General features: G+C 44.2%; 1 protein-coding gene across 2 annotated transcripts in view; it reads left to right on the top strand.

Moving 5' to 3' along the window:
• Positions 1-23,676, top strand: part of LOC122816534 (dual specificity mitogen-activated protein kinase kinase 3) — a 982,929-nt gene that overhangs the window by 750,699 nt on the left and 208,554 nt on the right. For both annotated transcript variants that reach the window (XM_044089378.1, XM_044089377.1), the window contains exon 6: positions 7,091-7,230. In XM_044089378.1, coding sequence (XP_043945313.1) covers positions 7,091-7,230 — 140 coding nt within the window. The remainder of the gene's footprint in view (positions 1-7,090; positions 7,231-23,676) is intronic.

Raw genomic sequence — 23,676 nt, 5'->3', positions numbered from 1 at the left:
ACCTAGAGGAGTTTGATTGTGACCTCTCTTTCTACCACCTCTTTGCTATAGGTATATACTCTGCTGTGCATATTTTCCTGGATCAGGCTTTAGGTCATCTTTCCTCTTCCCCTTTGTTTATAGAGGTGGACACTCTTTTCCAGTATTCTGGTTGTATTATTAGCTGGGCCTAGCTCACAAACGAGATCTGAGGTAATTCACGCCTAGCATTGTGGGATATAAGGGGAGCCTCGAGCCGGTGGAACCAACTCTCGAGCTTTTAGAGTGGCCGAGTCGGAGCCGAGGTCGGCTCCGAACCCATCCAGCAAGAAAGAAGGCGAGAAGAAGACAACTAACATGGAACGTTATGGTAAGAACATAACATCTATTTATCCCCTTTGGGGAAAAAACATGTACCCGTGAATTACCACATAGGTGGCAGTACACTAAACACCGAAAGTGTGATAACAGACTTAGGGACACAGGTGGACAGTGTTCTCACCTTCAGTAAACCACATCGCCACAACAGTCAGGAAATCCTATGTGGCACACCTCATCACTAAGGGCTTTTCATCCAGAAAAAAGGAGGTCATTGTCCCAGTGTACTCATCCCTCATTAGACCCATTATAGAATACAACGCCCCATTTGGTATGTACCTCTCAAGACATCTGCAACAACTGGAAAGGCTGCAGAAATACCTCACTAAAAGAATCACAGGCCTAAAGCAGATGCCCTATGCTGACCACCTTAAAAAACTCCAGATATACTCTTGTCGCATATCGTCTACTCGGAGGCGATCTCTGCTTAACATACAAGGCCATGTCAAACCCAGAGCTGTTGGACATGCTACACTTAAGAAATCCCAATCCCTCAGAGCCACATGCTCCAGGGATCTAATCCTTGTCGTCACAATAAACAAAATATGCTAGAGGGTTAGGTTCCTGACCCAGAGACTCCCTAGACTCTGGAATAGACTGTCCATACATGTCAAGCAGAGCGCTCTTTGGCCCTCTTCAAAAGGAACCTTGACGATTGGATGTGAGAAAGGAAATTCATGCTGGGGATCACGTCAGTTGCCCTGCTAGACAGGGATCCAGGAAAGTAAATAGTGTGGGAAGAAATATCCAGGGAATTGTTATGGCTAGGCTTGTATAGGCCCTAGGGCCGATAGCCTATTACCAGCCTATGAACCTGTGAACACTTGTCAGGGGCTCTCCACCCTCTCTTCATTCCCTCAAATTGACAGCATGGCTGCTCCGGTTCCCAATATAGCCAGGCTATACAACTTTGCCCCTGAAGTCCAACATATACTAATTTCTTCTCATAAGATGTTAGCAAGAAAACAAACTATATCTTAGCAAGTGGAAAAGGTTTTCTGTCTGGGCCATTCAAAATCAAATTGATCCATTCTCAGCATCCCTTTCATCTATTTTGGAATTTTTGGCTAAGCTTTTCAGTGAGGGAGCAACTGCAGCTACTATTAGAGTGCAGTTAGCAGCGATCTCGAATTTTCATATTGGAAGTGAAGGTCTAAATATCATGTCTCATAAACTGTCAAAGGCCTTTCTCAGAGGGGCAAACTTAAGACCCCACCGAAAAAGCCACCTCTTACACTGTGGAACTTAAATTTTGTGTTATCACACATTATTCTTCCCCCATTCGAACCTGCTGCATCATGTAGTTTGAAGTTTCTGTCTTGGAAAACTCTGTTTGTACTAGCGATTACATCAGCTAGAAGAGTATTGGAGCTACAGGCCTGGTCAGTGAAGAACCCTTACCTGGTATTCTGTAAGGATAGGGTTTCATTACGCACTAACCCTTCATTCCTACCAAAAGTGTGTTCAGAATTTACTCTAAATCAATCCATAGATTTACCATTTTTTTCCCCAAATATGACAGGCAGAGTACATGCTTCATCAGCTAGATGTCCATAGTCAGCTGTGTTTTTTATCTGCACAGGACAAAAAAGTACAGAAAATCTGATCAACTTTTCATATTTTCAGATAATGAAAAAGGTTTGGCAGTATCCAAAACTACCTTGTCCCAATGGTTATTGGATTGTATCTCCTTTACTTATGGATCTACAGACAAACAATTAGAAACTAAAACAAAGGCACACATATAATATACTAGAGCAGTGTCAACTTCTCAGGCCTTTAGAGCTAAATTACCAATAGATACTATTTGCGCAGCAGCAACGTGGGCAAGACCTCATACATTTATTACTCATTACAAAGTAGACTGGACCTCCAGGGACAGGACCCACCTTTGGTTCCACTGTCCTGAAGAATATCCTCCTGTGAGCCACCCAGGAAAGATGGTGCTAGGGACGCTGTCACATAAGTAAAGAATGAAGACTAGATAGAACAACTTCACATAGAGGTTATGTACTCACCATAACGTTCCATATGAGTTGTCCATTTCATCTTCATTCTTGCATCCCACCCTCCTACCCCCAGCCCTTTTTGTGCTTTGGAGGATTGAGAGGTTTTTGGTGAGATATTTGGTAAGCCTTGATCCTATTCTGGGCTTGTATATTATATATTTAGGCATAGTCATCTATGTATAGGGGTATGGATACATCACAAACAAGATCTGAAGAAGGCACTAGAGCATCATGGGATAGGGATGGAGCCACAAGCTGGTTTGAGACCTCTAGCTTTAGTAAGCGTCGAGTCGGAACCGAGGATCGGTTCCAAACCCATCAGTAAAGAATGAAGACGAGATGGACAACTGACATGGAACATTATGGTGAGTACATAACTTCTTTTTACAGAAATTCTGATCCAGGATTCCTTGCAAACGGGCCTGGAAGATAGATGCCTTTTTATTCCAATGGATAGGAATATTCCATGCATTTCCAACCTTTCTATTGATTCACATAGTCCTAAGGATTCAGAGGGGCTCTCCAAAGACAGTAGTGGTAATTCCGTTTTGGCCCAGGAAACACTGGTGTTATCTTCTTTTGAATGTTGCAAGGGCAGTTACCCCAAGCTTTAATACAGACTGGATTTGCTCACCCAAGACAGGGGTTGTTTGATGTACCTCGACCTGAAAACACTTCAGATGACTGATGAGTGTTAATTCCTTTTTTGACACCACCTTTCTGAGTATCTGCAGCATGTATTAATGAAGGTGAAGAATACTGCTACTAAACAGTTAAATATGTAACTGGAAAGATTTTCTAGTCGGTGTCTTTCCAAGCATTAGGACACTTTTAAGACCTGGTTGCCTGTGGTTATATAGAGTTTTTGTCCTTTCGCCATTCTTCTATCAAGATTTATTTTTGTCCATTTCTGCTCATCTGCCTTTGGATACCCCCACACACACACACAACACACACACACACACACACACACACACACACACACACCTGTCCTGAAGCTGAGCAGTTTTTGAAAATAACTTTTACTTATCCATGAATCATGGAAAAAGAAGTGACTTCTCCTTGGGATCTTAACTTTATGCTTAAGAAATTGACACGTGCATATCAAGCTGACTTTGAAGCTCTTAACATGGAAAACCTTGTTGCTTATTGTTCTGAGTTTTACTAAATAGGGATCTGAGCTACAAGTACTTATGGTGAGTGAACTCATTTTCCACAAGGAGATCTAATGCTGTTTCTCTATCTAAAGTGATTTCAGAGTTTACCTCAAGTCAGACCATTAACTTCCCTGTAATTTTCAAGAACATAAAAATAAGGGAGACATAATCCTACATAATCCAGATGTCCACAGGTAGCTCAGATACACCTTGGACAAAAGTAAACCTTTCCAGAAAGCTGATCAGCTGTTATTGTATGAAAATGAGAAAAAAGGACAACCTCTGTCAAAACAGACACTTGAGATGGTTGTCTCATGTGATTTCCTCTCTGCTGTGCTCACCATGATAAGCCGCTGCCAAGCAGGTTAAGGCACATTCTAACAGGGCTTTTGCTTCTGGGGCTTTTTGGAAGGGGTGAACTCTAGAAATATGCTAGAGACAGCAACTTGGTCCTCTGTACAGACTTTCACAAAACATTGCAAACTGGATTCCTTTTCCAGGTCCTGATCAGGTTTTACTATGACATTTTCCAGGGGCTCCTGGTTTCTTGAATTCCTACCTCCTCCCAACAGATTTATAAGCTTTGGTAATCAGTGGTCTAAATGTTGAGCATAGTGCAGTTTTGTAAATTGCCATAACAGTAGATACTCTGTTAGATCTGTGTTGCAGTAGCCATTCCCTGTCTTCCTCCAGACCCCTTATTTGGGTTTTGGAATATATTGCCAGTGTGTGGAATGATACTTTTGTGCATATAGTTGTATTGCTCGTTTGGCTGTTCTTGCATTTTTCTTTTCAGTGCTGTAACCTCACTTCTTGTTTCTGTGTTTGTATGGCTCAGCTTGAGCGGTGGCAGTTTAGGTACACAGAAGATGCCCTAGAGCTTTGAAATCTAGCTGGTGGTCATATCCTAGGGAAGGATATAGAACCCTAATAACTTAGGTTACTGTGGCAGTGATCTATGAGAACATTTACTGTTATGGTAAGTTTGCTAACACAATTGTACTTTCTTCTTTTGAAATTGTCCAGTGGCAAGCATCCCCACAGACTGGATTTACTCTCATAAGACCAGGGTTGTTTGACACTCCCCTGCCTGGAGACATTTCAGTTGACTGAATGAGAAGAGTTTTTGATACCCTTTAAGCACCGTTTTGTTTTTTACTGAAGATATGAAACCGGTACTAAAGGAAGCTAAAAAATACTGCTAAGCTTTTTATTACAATTTATACTGTTTGCAGTTCTCCAAGTTCATTTCTTTTCATTAAACTTGAGAGTCATTTTTTCATTAAACATTTCTTTAGTTCATCTCAAAAGGACTATTGATGCTGTAGATGGTGTATATATTCTTTTTTAGCTTCTAGTTTTCCATTTGTTGTGTATATTTTCTGTGTCTTGTTCAGTTGTTACAAGATGTGAACTATTCTTGAATAAGATGTATGTTTAAAAAAACTACTACTACTAGAAAATCTGTGTGTATGTGGAAGGAGTTTTTCAGGTCAGTGCCATTATAAGAACAATAACCCATTTAAGGGTCTATGTCTCTGGATCTTGATTTGTATGAGTTATTATCCTCTGGCCTTTCTTTCTTGCCTGTCAAGATTAATTTCTGCTTTTCTGTCATTAGAACCCCTCCACATTTTTTCCACGTTTCCACAAGTCAAGCAGTTTTTTTAAAGGGGTTCAGATATTCATTTACATAAAAAAAAAAATGGGTCCTCCTTGGGATCTTAATTTTGTAATAAAAAAACTAGCAGGTCTTCCATTTTGAACCCAGCTCATCAGGTCTATTTTAAGTGTCTTGTCTTGGTTGACTGTTATTCTTTGCTTTTGCTTCTGCAAGAAAGTATCTGAGTTAGAAGCAAGGTTTCTTTGAGAACAAATACTTTCATGTCAGAAATGGTTTCTGAGCTTACATTGAGCCAATCTAATCTGTTAATCTGCCAGTTTATTTCCAGAACTTAAAAAAAACAAAGGTGAAAGAATCCTACACACTGGATGCCCACAGACAGCTTAGATAGTACTTGGACAAAACTAAATCCTTTAGAAAGGACAGTCAGCTATTTGTCTCCTATGACTGCAAGGAAAAAGGAGAGCCAGTGTCTCAACAGACAATTTCTAGATGGTTATCTCATGCTATTTCTTTTCTTTATTATTTTCAAAATGACAAGCCATTTCCAGGCAGGGCTAGGGCCCCCTGCACCAGGGCTTTGGTGGCTTCTGGGCTTTCTGGAAACTGGTGGACTCAAAAATATTCTGGAGAAAGAAACTTGATCCTCTACACATGCTTTCACAATGCATTACAAACTGAATTCCTTTTCTAGGTCCAGAACAAGCTTTACTAGCCCCATTATACAAGGGCTCCTAGATTCTTCTTTCTCATTGTTGTATGTAAGCTATGGTTGTTGTTGTTGTGTCTTTCGTCTTTTCCCGGCTAGGGGTCGTCACAGCGGAACTCTGGTCCGCTAATGATTGGTAGTTGATTTTTTACGTGCCGAGTTACCAGCCCTGACGCACAACCTTCAACGAAGGTACGCCCATTCACGCATGTCTCCATGCAGAAGATGCTCTAGCTGAGAATCGAACCGGACAGCGTCTTACTGTGAGGCGACAACACTACTGCAGCACCACCACCGCGGATATGTAAGCTATGATAATCTACTCAAATAGGTTAGGCTACTGCAACAGTGATCTAATGTTGAACACACTACAGTTATGTAAGTGAAGTTACCAGAACAGTAAGTATTCTAATGGATAATTCTTGTAGCAGCTGTCCCCTCCATCCTCCTCATTTTGTTTTTGATATATTGCCAAGGTCAGAACATGTATACCCTTGCATTTATATATATATATATATATATATATATATATATATATATATATATATATATATATATATATATACACATTGTTTTACTGTACATTTTCCATTCCTAGCACCTTTCCTTTCAGAGCTGTAGCCTTCCTTAAAGCAAGAAAACTTTGAAACTTTTGGCACCCATATTGTACTCTTTATGTGGCTCTGCTTGAGCCACTGTCAGGGTGCATGGAAGGTGCCCTTCAGCTTTGATAGCTGGGAGGCGGTCATATCCTAGGCAAGATATAACCCAAATAGAATAAGCTCCAGCAGCTGTGATTTAGTAGAACACTTGCTGTTACAGTCGGTTTACTTTCACAACTGTACTTTCCACAGCTAGATTTGAGAGTGCACTATATTAAAATGCTGATATATATGAATTTGGGTTGCTAGTTGCAGAAGGTTATAGATTTTTTGCATTAACTTAAGAGCAGTGAAGAATCCTTGTAGCAGTCTATCTTCTCTGGTTATTAGGGCGTCCAACTAAAACAATATATACTTATTTTTTTCTGTCAAAAGCAATTTAGTAGTGTCTTGACAACTGCTGTTCCCTAATCTGATGTATAACTGAATGTCTAATATTGCTACAGTTACTAAGAAAGACAAAGTGATGAAAGCATTAACTTATCAGCTCAATAGAGATTTTAGCGAACGTGAATAATGAAACCAATCTACTTTTTATCAAGTGTTTCCTTTGTTTTCTCCATGTTTTGCAGATTGAATTGGCAATTCTGCGGTTTCCTTATGAGTCTTGGGGGACACCATTTCAGCAGCTAAAGCAGGTGGTGGAGGAACCATCCCCTCAGCTTCCTGCTGACCGTTTTTCTAAAGAATTTGTTGATTTCACATCACACTGGTGAGTCATTTAAAAATACTTCATGGGATTTTGGAGTTTAGAAGCTGATTAACTTCATTTGACCAGTCAATTAAAAGTGGACTAAATAGTTTGGCATTGCTCATCCCATAACCTTTGATTTCATGTTGCCCGTCTTCATCTATTGTTGACTAATGGGTACAGTTCCGATCCTCAGAACCGATCCGGCCATTACACAGCTCACGCCAGCCAAAAAAATAAAATCGCTCAAGTCTATCCACAATTCCCCACTTTAAATTACTTCAGATCTCGATTTGCCGCTTTCGCGAATCGACGTGTCAGCCAGTGATCTCTCGCAGCTAAGTAATTTTTTTTGTTTTTTCTGGCAGTTATTCCTTTTCTGTTAATAGTTAAAACTTCTTACTGTTAATTCTAACTTTACCTACTGTTTGGTCTACCTAAGTGAGTGTGTGTCCTCTTTTTTTTTTTTTTTTTTTACCGCGATAAATACTTTCCCCTACCATTGCTAGTAGTTCTTTCTCTTTACACTTGTGGTAACCCTTTTTCTAACTTTTTTCTCTTTTAAATTCTTTTTCTGCACATGTGTGTCTCCTTTTTTTGATAGCTATGACTGAAAAGCCTAAATCCTCTACCACAGGATTCAAACAATGTGAGTGTGGCAGAAAGCCCCCAAACTCTTATAACCATGACAAATGTGTCTATTGCATGAGTGTGCCCCATCTGCATGTGGAATGTACTGTTTGCCAGAGTTTTAGTAATAGAACCATGGCTGAGAGAAAGAATAAGCTAATTCTCAAAGGGCTCCTTAAGGCCCCTTGCGAGTAAGCCTTGTCCAAGGCCAACCAATCCCCTCCAGCCTCTGGCTCCAAGTCTTCACAATCGGTGCCGTTAAACATAAATATGCCTCGGAGGGTTCGTCCTTGGAACCAAAATCAAAAGTTCCTAAATTGTCGGAACAGTCAAAATATTTGGCACCAAAGACTTCTTTGGTTACATCGACACAGGATACGACTACAGTTAAGAGGCATAGTTCTTTGGCTCCGTCAATCACTATGGTTCCGACTTTGGTGCTGACTCCTTTGGTGCAACATATGGTACCGAAGCCATCCACATCTTCAGAACCCTGGTCCGTCTGTTCACCTTCAGTGGATCTCTTTTTTTTGGACAGTTACCTAGTCCATTTGTGGAGAGACTGGAGTCGTCTTCAGCACCATCTATGTGCTCCATCAGAAGACTGTCAGAACTGGATGTTAGATTGGTGGATCAGAACTTGGCAGCCCGGGGTCTTTCTTCCACTGTTCAGACCACTCTTCCTCCTGGAGCAGCTGGGTTCTTTCCCACAACACCCAGATGTTCTTCATGTTTCACTGTTGCAGTCATCACATTTGGGTTATCTGCCTGCAGGTAGCCCTCAGCCGGCCTGAATACCAAAGTCTTCTGATTTCTGCATTGGATGCTGTCACTTCCATGATGTTAGGTCGTCAGGGGTATAAAAAATGAAGCCTACGCCATTACATCAGTGTTTCTTGCCGTGCGGTGCCCGAAGCAGAAGCAGTTTGCAAGTGCTGGTCGGCCGACTCCTGAAATTTTTGTTTTCGAGTTTCAGACCTTAAGTCTTCAACTAAAGCTAAGTACCCTGTTGAGGAAACTTTTTCTTGCTCTAAACCGATGTCAATAAAAGTCAATAATTGTATTTCTTGTGGAAAGCAAATACCTCATAAAGATTTTCATTCGTACTGTATTCCTTGCGTAGGCCCTGACCACGACATACCTCTCTGTCGGTTTTGTGCCTTATTTAAACCACAAACTATTCGTTGTCGGTACATTTTCGCTTCTAAATATTTTGGTACTCTGTTCAATTATCCAGATATGTCTTCGGTAAGTCACCTGACTACCGACATTCCAAAAAAAAACGCAAAGATAGACAGAGGCAGGCCACCTAGGTCTAAAGCTGCCAACGACACCTCCTAAGCTAGTCGCCAGTTCGCCGGTATTCAGTGAGGCTCTTTCACAGCCCAATACCCGCTACTTTAGATTCGCAGACCTCAACTGAGATCAATTCTGAGTCCGGAATGCCGCGGGATGCTTCAGCTGTGGAACCTGCGGATGTCTCTACCTTGGATGGGTTCGAAGCCGCTGTGCAGGCACCGGCTTCTGAGGGTGTATTTAGGCCTACTAACTTGCATATTAAACCAATGCCATCTTCTTCTTCTAGGCCTAAACCTTGAACCATGCCTAGGAAACAGACGACTAGGCTGCATGGTCAGGCCTCTATGCCTAAACAACAAATGATAAGAATGGCTGAAGACCTTATTACTTTAATCAAGGGAAGCCAGCCTTCCCCCTCTAAGAGACCCAAGACTGAATTTGCTTAAGATACTTCTGACCAGGATTCTGAAATTTGTCTCTAATGACCAGGATTTACCCTTATCTACCTATGAGGATTCTGATGCAGAGGACTCTATTCCCTCTGCTTCTCCCCAAGAGGATTTTTCTTTTGGTGAAAACTTGCATATTCTTAGGAACATTTTCACTGGGAAAGTCAGGATTGCTCTGACTCTAAAAAGAGGCTTAGAGATTTCTTACTTCTGCCCCAACACAGGCCTTTAGCTATCCCCTCCTGTGCTGGACATTAATGATGCCTTTTCGGAATCTAGCTTGGCCCCTGACTCTTTACCTCCTGCTCCCAGAAAACCTGATAGATATTACAGGGTTCCTGATGCTCATAAGTTCCTTTTTAAAAATCCTACTGCGTACCCTGAGACCATTTCACAGGTACCCAAGGGCATTAAGGCTACTACTGCCAAAAAAATCCTACCCCCTCGGATAGCGATTCCAGGGCCCTGGATAGATGGGGTAAGAAGGTATACATCTCTGCAACCTTGGCCATCAGGGCCTTAAATTGCCAGTTTCATATGTTAACGTATCGGCAACATATTATTGGATTGCTTAAACAGAAAATGATGATTCCTGATTGCGCTGAAAATAAGGATTTACAGGATTTAATGCATTCTGCTGAACAGGTTGGAAAACATACTTTGCAGTGTGGTTTTTATTCACTAGAAGCATCTTGCAGGGCTGCTGCCACCGGGACTGTACTTAGAAGGCATGCTTGGCTTAAGGAGCAATCATTGAAGATCATGTTAAAACTAAATTGCTGGATGCTCTCTTAAATCAAGACTTGCCTGTTTGGCGACAAAGCAGAAGTTGTTCTTAAAAAGATGTAGGAAAAAGCTAAATCTATGCAAACTGTTAAAGATTTCTTACAGGTGCAGCCTTCTAGATTTTAGTAGGCATTGGCCCTCAAAAAAGTGGTCTTTTCCTGCCTCTTCCAGGCCTTCTGAGTTCAAACCCAAAACCAGCAGAACACCCAGGTTTCAGTCCCAGGGTATGCACAGGACTAAGTGGGGGCTCCAAACGGCCAAGGTAGGAGTACTCCACAGTCACCATGGTAAGCTGCTCCCCAGACTTAACCTTAAACTTCCTCAAGCTTCTCAGCTGACTCTGCTCCTTTAGGGAGATTGCTGCTCTGCAAGCAAAAACTGGGAAAGCAACAAAGGACAAATTGGGTTTAAACATATTTTCCCAAGGATACAGATTTCATTATTTCCATGCTACCAACCCCAAACGGGTTGCCAGATCTACCCAATCAAATCAATGGGCAGAGGCTCAAAAAGCTCTATCTCTTCTTAAAGATTAAGGCTATTCAGACTCTACCAGAAGAGGAAAAGGGACAAGGTTTCTACTCAAGACTTTTCTGGTAAACCAGAAAGACAACTCATGGTGTCCTATCCTCTGGACCTGTCTATAAACACCTTTTTGGTGATTCCAAAATTCAAGATGCTAACTCTTCACTAGTTGCTTCCCATGATAGGCAAAGATGCCTGGTTGGCAACACTGGATTTAAAGAAAGCCTACCTGCACTTCCCAATCAGGGAATCTTGCAGAAAATACCTACGCTTCAAAACAGACTGCATGCACTATCAGTCCTCTGCACTGCCCTTTGGCTTATCTTCTGCACCCAGGGTATTCACAAAGTGCCTAGCTCCAGTCATTGCATTTTGCAGACAAAGAAATATTCATATATACCCATACCTGGACGATTGTTTAATTCAGGCAGAAAGCGAGGACATAGTTCTGAATCATCTGGCATTTTTAAAAGAAAAACAAATCCACAAGAGCCACACACTCGAGGGATTTAAACCTCACCGGAACGATAAATAGGACATGCTGCAGGGATAGATTCCTGTCCCAGAGACCCCCCCATGCTTTGGAACAGGATTCCAATCTACATTAGGTAGAGCCCCTCACTAACACCTTGACGAGTGGCTGGGAAACAGAAAATTTACCCCGGGGATCACTGCAGTGGTTCTGCTGGACAAAGGCACAGGGAACTAATGGCTTTGCTGGACCGAGGCACAGGGAACTAATCTAAGGGGGCAGCGAAAGCCAACACATTCTGGCTAGGCTTGTAGATGCCCTCGGGCAGATAGCCTAGTACTTACCTATCAACCTATTTGTACAAAAGGTGTTGACTTGTCTGGGGTACACCATAAACGAAAAGAAATCACACCTGGTACCCTGTCAACAAATTATATTCCTGGGAGCAAGCTTGAACACAACTTCCCAGATGGCTTTCCTCACGCCAGGGAAACAAATTCATTTGACAACTTACTTCAAACTATTGGCCACAAAAACCCTGCTATCTGCAAGGCAAATACTGCAAGCCTTGGGGTTCATGGCCTCGTGCATTCCACTAATTCCATATGCAAGACTGCATATAAGGAAACTATAATGGTATCTAATAAGCCTATGGTGTCAACATTCTCAGGATCTGGAAGCAATGATTCCTATCATACTTTGCCTATGGTTAGAATTCCTTTGGTGGGCAGAGGCCTGCCACCAAAACAAGGGACTACCATTCACTCTACCCCCTGCTGCCCAAACTCTAACAACAGACACATCAGACTATGCGTGGGGGGCTCACCTGGCAGGGAAGTGCATTCAGGGCAAATGGAACCCAAGTCAAATGCACCTGCATGTCAATCAAAAAGAAATGTTAGCTGTACAAAATGCTCTGACAGCCTTCATGGACCACATTCTTCCAGGACAATTAATGGTAAAGACGGACAACCCCACTGTTATGTGGTACATAAACAAGCAGGGGGGTACCCATTCTTACCCCCTCTGCAGACTAGTCATGGCTGTGTGGAACACAGCCTTGAGCTACCAAGTGCATCTACAGGCTCAATTCCTGCCAGGAAAACTAAATACACTGGCAGACAAACTAAGCAAAAATCTCATGGACCCACATGAGTGGAAACTGGAACCAAAGATTTTCAACATGTTTATCAACAAATAGGGGATCCCGGATAGAGACCTGTTCGCCTCCCCTCAGAACTACCAATTGGACAAATTCTGCACAAGGACTCCCCACAAACAAGCTTGGAAAGTGGATGCGCTGTCCTTCAGCTGGAAAAATATATCAGTTTATGCGTCTCCTCCTCTGCCTCTCCTCTCCAAAGTGATACTAAAGATCAAACAGGACAAATCAAGGATGATACTGATTGCACCAGACTGGCCACGCCAACACTGGTACCCCCTCTTGTGCAGTGTGTCACAGCTGGCCCCATGGCACCTACCTCAGACCTCTACCCTGCTGTCTCAGCAGGAGAGCCAGATTCTGCACCCCCAGCTTCAAACCCTGAACCTGGCAGCCTGGCTGATTACCTAATCTCTCCATTACCATCCCTCAGTAAACAAGTGTTGGATGTCATTTTGGAGGCAAGGAGGCCTAGTACTAGAAAATCTTATGCTGAAAAATGGAAAAGATTCTGTGCCTGGAACCAAACTCAAGAGATGGCCGCAATAGCTCCCAATTTACCTCAGATTCTTCAATACTTAACTGAGATGCTTCACAAGGGCCTTTCTTTTTCCTCCATCAAAATTCACGCCTCAGCCATTTTAGCTCATTACAACACAGAACCACCCCTCTTTTCTCACCTACTGCTCAAGCAGTTCCTCAGAGGGGCCAAAAACTTAAGACCACCCAGGAGAGCCCCAACTCCAGCCGGGGACCTTCATTTTGTATTGGAAAAACTCACTCTTCCCCCTTTTGAGCCAGCTGCATCTGCAGAGTTAAAATTCCTTTCTTGGAAAACAGCTTTCCTTTTAGCAATCACTTCAGCAAGAAGGGTATCTGAATTACAGGCCCTTATGGCAGTGGAGCCTTTCATCATCTTTCATGTGGACAGGGTGCCCCTCAGGACCAATCCCTCTTTCGTGCCCAAGGTGGTATCCAGTGTGGCACTTAATCAGTCCATTCATTTGCCAACCTTCTTTTCTAATCCACAGAACAAAGGGGAACGTATACTGTACTCCTTAGATGTGCCCAGACAACTTAGATTTTACTTGAACAGGACTAAACCTCAAAGGAAATCTGAACAACTGCTGGTGGCATTTGCTGCAGGGGCAGAGGGGAATGCTATTTCAAAGCAAACCATTTCTAAGTGGATATGCCATTGCATTCATTTCTGCTATAAACACCATGGAAAACCTATCCCACAGGGGATTAGACTCCATCAACCAGGGCTACAGCCTTTCTCAGAGGTGTCCCTACCAGAGACATCATAGAAGCTGCTATCTGGAGTTCTGTACATACTTTCACCAAGCATTACCATTTGCCAGTTTTCTCTAAATCCAGAGCTGGCTTTGCCACTGCAGTCTTGCGGGGCCTTATAGCTGGTCCTAATGCTATCTAAATTCCTCCTGCCATGTTTAGCTTAGGGAATTTACCCAAATGTGATGACTGCAGCAGTGAAACACGAAGAACATAGTAAGTTTTGTACACTTGCCCTAAATGTAGATGTTAGAGTGTATTCACTGTTGCAGTCCTGGTTACCCTCCCTCCAGCCCCCCTGACTTCCTTTGGCTATACCTCTATTCTTCTTTACTACACTTAAAAGGTTTTTGGTGTATTTGCTTTTTTGTTGGAGGTATAACCCTTGTATGTATGTATGTGTATATATATATATATATATATATATATATATATATAATTGCTTCCCATTAAGGGGGAGGCACCTGACATCTGGGTTAGAAAAACTGATGTAATGGCGTCAGCTGCATGCTTTATACCCATGACTACCCGACGTCACGGAAGATGAGACAGCAACCAATGCAGGACCCAAGACTTTGATAATCAGGCCGACTGAGGGCTGCTGCAAGCAGATAACCAAATGTGATGACTGCAACAGTGAATACACTCTAACATCTACATTTATGGTAAGTGTACACAACTATACTTTCTCGATCTCCGTACTCCAAAATGGCTTCTTTACGCCATCTGACTACCGATCTTCTGAAAAAACGTAAGGATAAAGACAGACTGCATAGGTCCACAACTGCCGACGACGCTTCCGTTAAGCTAGTCGCCAGTCCGCTGGTACTCAGTGAGGTGCTTTTGCAGCCCTTGATACCCGCTACTACAGATTCGTAGGCCTTTACTGAGACCCATTCAGAGTCCGGTATGCAGCGAGATGCTTCTTCGACTATGGAACATGTGGATGTCTCTACCTTGGATGGGTCCGGAGCCGCTCTGCAGGCACCCGGCTTCTGAGGGTGTATTTAGCCCTACCGACTTAAACCGACAACTTTGTTTCAAGTGCGAAATACTGAATTCCTCGGGCCTAAAGCTTGCACTACGTCTAGAAAAACGATGACCAAACCGCATACTCAGGCCCATATGCCTCAAAAACAAATAATTAGAATGGCTGAAGACCTTGTTACCTTAATTAGGGGAAGCCAGCCTTCCCCCTCTAAGGAGACCAAGGATTGATTTTCCTTCTGACTCTTCTGATCAGGAATCTGATATCTCTGTTCCTCCTGACTACAGCATTTACCCTTATCTACTTATGAGGATTCTGATGCAGAGGATTCCATTCACTCTGCTTCCCTTCAAGAAGATTTTTCTTTTGGTGAAACCTTACATACCCTTAGGGAGCATTTCTGCTGGGAAAGCCAGGACTACTCTCTGTCCAAAAAGAGACTTAGGGAATTGTACTCCTGCCTCAACACAGGCATCTAGCTATCCCTCCTGCTTTGGAGATTGTAGGTGATGTTTTCTTGGAATCTATCCTTACCCCAGACGCTTTGCCTCCGGCTCCCAGGAAACCTGACTCTCACAAATTCCTTTTCAAAAATCTCACTGCGGATCCAGAGACCATTTCCCAAGGACCAAAAGGCATTAAGGCTACTACTGCCAAAAATCCTACCCCTTCTGATAGGGACTCTAGAGCTTTAGACAGATTGGGTAAGAAGGTATACACTACTACTACTTTGGCCATTAGGGCTTTAAATTGCCAGTTTCATATGTTAAAGTATCAGCAGCATATTATGGGACTATTAAAACAGAAAATTATGTTGATTCCTGACTGTGCTGAACACAGAGTTGCAAGAGTTAATGCATTCTGCTGAACAAGTTAGTAAACATACTTTGCAATGTAGTTTTGATGCTTTGGAAGCATCTTGCAGGTCTGTGGTCACTGGGTCTGTACTTAGAAGGTATGCTTGGCTTAGGGAACAAAACTTGCCATATCATGTTAAAGCTAATTACTGAATGCACCCTTAAACCAAGACCGCCTTTTTGACAACAAAGCAGAAGTCATCCTGAAAAGGATGGAGGAAAAAGCTAAATCTATGCAAACTGTTAAAGATTTCTTACAAGTACTGCCTCCTAGATTCAGTAGGCATTGGCCTTCAAAGAATTGGTCTTTTCCAGTCCCTTCCAGGCCTTCTCAGTCCAAACCCAGGAGCAGCAGACCACCAAAACTTCAGTCTCGGGCTATGCACAGATCTAAGCAGTGGGGGGCTCCCACTTCCAAAGCAGGAAGTAGTAAGCCACCCCCCTTTGGAAAAATGGCACAATGACATCCTTAATTCTTCCAAGCCCTGCTCAACTACTGGCTCCCTTAGGAGGAAACCTCGCCCTGCATGCAAATAACTGGGAACTCGTTACCCAGGACAAATGGGTTTTAAACATAGCTTCCCTAGGATACAGATTCCACTTCCACTCATTACCAACCCCAAGTGGGTGGGCCAGACCTACCCCCAAATCAGTGGGTGGAGGCCCAAAAAAACAAGTGCTCTCTCTCTCTCCTCAGTATCAGGGCTATTCAGTCTGTCCCAGCAGAACAAAAGGGACAAGGTTTTTATTCAAGACTGTTCCTGGTTCCCAGAAAAGAAAACTCCTGGCGTCCTATCCTGGACCTGTCTATTCTCAACACCTTTCTGGTGGTTCAAAAATTCAAAATGCTAACTCTTCAACAGCTTCTACCTATGCTAGCCAAGGATGCCTGGCTGGCAACCCTAGACTTTAAGGAAGCTTTATTTGCACATCCCAATAAGGGAATCCTGCAGACAATACCTACCTTTCAGGGCGGGCTCCATGCACTATCAGTTCTCTGCACTTCCCTTTGGATTATCTACTGCGCCCAGGGTATTCACAAAGTGCCTAGCTCCAGCCATTGCATTTTGCAGGCTGAGAAATATTCAGATTTACCCATACTTGGACGATTGCCTGGTTCAGACAGAACGTCAGGACTTGCTATTACAACACCTGGCATTTGTAAAGAGACTTCTGACCTCACTGGGGTTACACCATCAACGAGATTGTATTCCTGGGAGCAAGCTTAAACACAACTTCCCAGATGGCATTCCTCACTCTGGAGAAACAAGTTTACTTGGCAACCTACTTCAGCCTACTGGCCACGAAAACCTAGCTCTCTGCAAGGAAGATCCTGCAAGCCCTGGGGTTCATGGCCTCTTGCATTCTGTTAATTCCATATGCAAGACTGCATATGAGGAAACGTCAGTGGTATCTGAAAAGTCTATGATGTCATTATTCTCAGGACCTAGAAATAATGATTCCCATCATTCCTTGTCTAAGGAAAGAGTTCCTTTGGTGGGCAGAGGCCTGCTACAACAACAAGGGACTCCCTATCACTCTACCCCCTGCCGCCCAAACCCTAACAGACTCATCAGACTATGCATGGGGATCTCACATGGCAGGGCAGTGCATTCAAGGCAAATGGACCCCAAAACAGATGCCCCCGCATATCAATCAAAAAGAAATGTTAGCTGTACAGAATTCTCTGACAGCCTTCAAAGACCTTATTCTTCCAGGACAACTACTGGTAAGGGCAGACAACACCAGTTATGTGGTACATAAGCAAGCAGGGGGGAACCCATTCCTACCCACTCTGCAGACTAAACATGGCTTTGTAGAACACAGCTTTGAACTACCAAGTGAACCTGCAAGCTCGATTCCTGCCAGGCAAACGACTTAAGCAGAAATCCCATAGACCCACACAAATGGAAACTGGAACCCAAAATATTCAAGCTCTTGAACGAATCGGGGACACCAGAGGTAGACTTGTTTGCCTCCCCTCAGAACTACCAATTGAACAAATTCTGCACCAGAACTCCCCACAGTCAAGCTTGGAAAGTGGATGCCCTGTCCTTTTCCTGGGAAAGCCTCTCAATTTATGCCTTTTCCCCTCTGCCTCTCTTCTCGAAGGTTCTACTAAAGATCAAACAGGACAAGCCCAAGGCATACTGATTGCCCCAGACTGGCCACTCCAGCACTGGTATCCCCTTTTGCGCACAGTCTGATAGGGCTACAACCATGGCACCTGCCACAGACCCCCTCCCTGCTGTCCCAGCAGGCGGGCCGGATTCTGTACCCTCAGCTTCAAACCCTGAACCTTGTAGCCTGGCTAATTCCCTGAGCACACCCCTGGCAACCCTCAGCAAGCAGGTGCTGGATGTCATTCTTGAGGCAAGGAGGCCTAGTACTAGAAAATCCTATTCAGAAAAGTGGAAAAGATACTGTTCCTGGAGCCAGGCTCAGGGGAGGGGCACAACAGTGCCCAACTTACCCCATATTCTAGATTATTTAACAGAGATGCTGCACAAGGGCCTGTCTTTCTCTTCAGTTAAAATTCATGCCTCTGCCATTTCAGCTCATTATAATACTGAGCCACCCCTCTTCTCTCATCCCCTGCTAAAACAAATCTTTAGAGGGGCCAAAAACTTAAGCCCCCCCCCCAGGAGAGCTCCCACTCCAGCCTGGGACCTTAACTTTCTATTGGAAAAACTCACTCTTCCACCCTTCGAACCAGCTGCTGCAGCAGAACTGAAATTTCTTTCCTGGATAACAGCCTTTCTTCTAGCCATCACTTCAGCAAGAAGAGTGTCTGAACTGCAGGCCCTCATGGCAGTGGAACCCTTCATTATCTTCCATGCGGACAGGGTTTCCCTCAGGACTAATCCATCCTTTATGCCCAAGGTGGTGTCTAGTGTGGCTCTAAACCAGTCCATTCATTTGCCTACTTTTTCCCTAATCCTCAAAATAAGGGGAAAAGGATACTGCATTCTCTGGATGTGCACAGACAGCTTAGATTCTACTTGGACAGAACTAAGCCTCTCAGAAAGTCTGACCAGCTGCTAGTTAGTTTTGCTGCAGGGGCAGAGGGGAAGGCCATTTCAAAGCAAACCATTTCCAAATGGATAGCCCCTTGCATCCATTTAGTCTACAAGCACCATGGAAAACCTACCCCACAGGGGATAAGATCACATTCCACCAGGGCTGCATCTACCTCTACAGCATTTCTCAGAGGAGTCCCTAACAGGGACATCCTGGAAGCTGCCACCTCGAGCTCTGTACATACTTTCACCAAGCATTACCACCTGCCTATCTTTTCCAAATCCAGAGCTGGATTTGCCACAGCAATCTTACAGGGCCTGATTGCTAGCCCCAATGCTCTTTAACTGCCTCCACCCTTCCTTAGCTTTGGAAATCAACCCAAATGTGATGACTGCAACAGTGAAACACAACGAACATAGTACAGTTGTGTACACTTACCATAAATGTAGATGTTCTAGTGTATTCACTGTTGCAGTCCTGGTTACCCTCCCTCCAACCCCCAGAATTCTCTTGGCTCTACCTTTCCTTTTTGTTTGGTATATATTATATCATGTGTATGTGCTTTTTGCTGGGGGTGTTCCATACCATATAATTGCTTCCCATTGTGGGGGCACCTGACATCTGGGGCAAGAAAAACTGATGTAATGGTGTCAACTGCATGTTTTATACTCCTGATGACCTGACATCATGGAAGAAGTGACAGCATCCGACGCAAAAATCCGAAGACTCTGGTATTCAGGCTGGCTGAAGGCTACCTGCAGGTAGATAACCCAAATGTGATGACTGCAACAGTGAATACACTTGAACATCTACATTTATTGTAAGTGTACACCACTGTACTTTACTCTCCTCCTCTAACCTTAACTCAGGTTTTAGAGCCTTTGGCTCTATTCGCCCAGGTTCCTATGACTTTGGCGCAGACTGCACCCTTGGCCTCTGTGCTGAGTTTACCTCTGGCCCCTTTGGTACCATTGGCACAGTCAGGCCCCCAGGACCGTGTCTTTGCCATCGAGCACAGAGAGTTTGTGCCAGTTCTGAGCATTTCTCTGGAAGTGCCCTTATCCCTTACAGCTATAGGAGTGGTGGACCCTTCCTCTGTTCCAGTCTGCCAGGTAGGACACTCAGAGCAGGGTGTGTGACCCCTGTTCCAAGTTTGTCAATCTCTGTTCTGGGCTCCCATCCCTCCTCAGGGGGTCCTGCCTTTCAGACCATGGAAAGGGCTTTGGCCACTGCATCTTCTCATGTGGCACCTAGGTTCTTGGAGTCTCCCCTTCAGGCCCCAGGCTCTTCAGTTCAGGCACCAACCTTTTTCCTTGAACACCGTGCATCAGGTCTGCAGGACGTAACTTCTAAGGATATCCCTTCTTCAGAGTCCTCCTCAAATATTCCTACTGAGGACCCCCCCCGGAAGAGATTGTGCAAGAGGAAGAACATTTCTGTGACAGATTTTTCAGGAAAATCAGACAGGGATTTCGATGAAGGGGGAGGATTCCCCACGATCATCTCCTTCAGAGACATTTTGGAGATCCTGAAGCAGAGGGGTGATTGGAAGCCCAATGACCCATCCTCTGAGGAATCTGTGTACTTCTAGGCCATTGGTACATGCCCATCTACCTCCTGGGTGACCCTGCCCACTGACTATTTAATTAAGTTAGTTGCTCAGTGGGCTTGGAATGCTCCTGATGCTGTTAAACTGGTCCCCCGGAGACCTGATAAGATTCTTACTGCCCCAGTGGACCATTCCCACTGGGCTAAGGGCTTGGTAGTAGATGCCATGGTGGGTAGTAGCTGCTACAATGAAAGAACTCACTGAAGAAAGTTCTGCTGTCCATCCCCCGAACTGAGAGTCCTGGAAGATGGATAGATGTGGGAAGCGGGTCTATGCATCATCGACCTTCTCCATCAGGTCTTTGAATTTTTGGCACATTTTACTAGACTCAAAAGGGATCTGGTCAAGGAGCCATCAGATATCCTGGTGGGAACAGTGGCTGAGGGGGTCCAGGAGAAAGTGGCCTCTCAATTAGCTACCCTGGAGTTGATATCGAATTCGTCCATGAGGCTCATAGCACATGCAGCCGAAGGGGCAACCAGGTCAGCAGCTTCAGGTGTTGCAGTACAAAGACACACATGGATGCGCCTGTGTGAGTTTGTGGAACCATTCAAATTTTCCTTTGTCAATGCCCCCTTTGATAGGGGCTTCCTGTTTGGTCCCAGGGTTAAGGAAACTCTGTCCAGGTGTGAATAGGATGGAAAGACGGTCTGCTGTGAGCATGCATTTTTTCACTCCTCAAACTTCCTACTCCAGGAACCAGAGGAGAGGTAAAATGTGGTTCAAAAAATCCCAAAAGCATTTCCAGGACATACGTGGCTCGGGCTCCCCTCAGGGTAGATGGAGTTTCAGTGGAAGACTCCATCCAAGAGACAGGAGTGGTCCGCAGAATCAGGATTCCAGAGATTCATTCTCCAGTCAACCTTATCAGTGCTCCTGAACGGAGGCCCGATTGCTCATCTCTGGAAGCAGTTGGAGAAAGGTTTTCTTTGCACCCAATGCCTGGTGCTGCCAAATTCCATTCAACCTTTATCCAAGAACCCCTGCAAAACTTTCCAACATTCCACCCAGTCAGAGAGTTCAAGAAGCAATAGAAGTACAAAGGCTGCTAGAAGAGAATCATCCAAGAAGTCCCACCAGACCAATTAGGATCCGGGTTTTCTTCAAGATTCTTCAGTATCAAAGAAAACAGGGGACTGGAGACCAGTTCTGGACCTCAATGTTTGAAACAAATTTGTCCAACAAACAAAATTCCAGATGGTCACAGTTCAGTCTGTTCTCCCTTTTTTTTGAGAAAAACGATTGAAAGTGTTCTGTCGACTTAAAGGTGTGTATTAGCACATAAACACTGGAGAAAGTTTCTTAGCTTCCGAATAGGGACCAGTCATTTCCAGTTCAGCGAGCTGCCCATTGGTCTCGCAACATTCTCCAGGGTGTTCACCAAATGCATGGTGGTGGTCACAGCACATTTGAGGCTGCACGGATTCCAAGTGTTTCCTTACCTAGATGACTGGCTCCTCACCGCTTCCACCATGCATCTACTGCAAAAGACCACGGACTTCATACTAGACCAATTGGGCATAACGGTCAATACTGCCAAATCCTAGTCAACTCCCAACCAAGCCATGGAATTTATTGGAGCTCATCTCAACACTACTTCTTGTGTTGCGTCACTTCCCCGTCACAGGTTGCAGAAAATACACATGCAAGTCCAGCCACTTCTGTGCTCAAAATACCTGCTCAATTCTACAAGCTTTGGGCTCCATGGCAGCAGCTGTTACTTTGGTTCCACTAGCAAGATTACACATGAGACTTCTCCAATGGCTGTTAGCAAACCAATGGTCAATTCTGACTTATCCCATGGACCACTTAATTTTCATTCTCAGCTGATGCAAAAACAGTCTCACTTGGTGGATGCATTCGAGAGAGGTTCTTCAAGGCCATCCCTTTGTCTTCCCCCAGCCCCACCCCAAGGCCATAGTGACCATGGATGCTTCCCAGATGGGGTGAAGGGGGCATTATCTAGGAAAACAGTCCAAGGCACTTGGTCCCCTTCCAAGGCCAGCCTGCATATCATTGTACTGCTTCTGGTGTTGCGAACTTTTCATTCTGCCGTACTTCCATAGACCGTAGCTATTCAGTCAGACAGCATGTCAGTCTGGTACATCAACAATACAAGGAACCAAGTCCTACCCACTGTGTTGAGAAGCTCTTAGAGTGTGGCAGTGGGCAATATCTTCCAACTGCTTTCTGATGATAGCGCACATCCCGGGGACCTCCAACATAATTGCGGATAAGCTGAGCAGATGCATCCTCCTGCCTTACGAGTGGTCTCTGAACTCCAGAGTAGCCAAGGAGATTTTTCTTCGCTGGGGCCACCCTTGCTGTGACCTGCTTGCCTCACCTCTCAACAACAAATGCAGAAGCTCCTTTGCCCTAATTCCCCCACAGGGGAAGTCACCCAGAGATGCTCTTCTACACGATTGGCCCCTGGGTCTGCTCTATGTCCCGTCCCCCCCCCCCCACGGTCCTGTGATCCCGATGTTTCTCAAGAAAGCATCTCAGTTGAGAAGCAAGGTGATTTTCATTGTTCCTTATTGGCCTCGACAGATATGGTTTCCCTTCCTGTGGCCTCATCTGCTTTGCCAATCATGGATTCTGGACCCAGTTCTGGATCTACAGCCCCATCCTCAGGGACTAGTACATCCCAATCTTCAGACTCTCAAGCCGACAGCTTGGTTCCACTTCCGTTAGTCAACAGGCGTAATGCTATATCTTCTCCCATATGGCATATTTTGCTGGCATGCTGAAGAGTCAAAAAGGCACGGAGCGTACTTCACTTTGTTTAATCTAAAAACAGACTGACAAACACATTAACGCTTTTCATATGAAACACTGTCGCGTTTTCGTCCCTATAATTAGGACTTCATCAGCACCAGTAGAAAAAAAAATTGGAATTTCTGACTGTCATTTTTAATAAGGGAGCCTCTGCCTCTACAGTCAGAGTTATTCTAGCAGCGATTTTGAGCTTTCATATCGGTTTTGGTGACCAACCCTTGATTTTCCACAGGCTTTGGAAAGTTTTCCTAAAAGATATTATACACTTAAAAACCCCCTTTAAGGATCCTCTCCCGCCTTGGGATTTGACTTCAGTACTGCAGTCACTTACAGCACCACCTTTCGAAACAGCAGCTACCTGTGATTTGAAGTTTCTCTTGGAAGACGTTATTTCTCGTAGCTGTCACTTCCGTGAGACAAGTCTCCAAATTACAAGCCCTATGGTCTAAAGCTCCTTACTTAATTTTCCATAAGGACAGAGTATCACTCAGAACAAATCTGACCTTTTTGCCTAAAGTGATTTCAGATGCTAATATAAATCAATCTGTAGATTTGTCAGTATTTTTCCCAAATTATTCTAACAAAGGAGAGTACT

The sequence above is a fragment of the Protopterus annectens genome, chromosome 12.part0, assembly GCF_019279795.1.
Source record: "Protopterus annectens isolate FY-2018-M chromosome 12.part0, PAN1.0, whole genome shotgun sequence".
NCBI lineage: Eukaryota > Metazoa > Chordata > Ceratodontiformes > Protopteridae > Protopterus > Protopterus annectens.
This window is presented reverse-complemented; position numbering and strand designations above follow the sequence as displayed.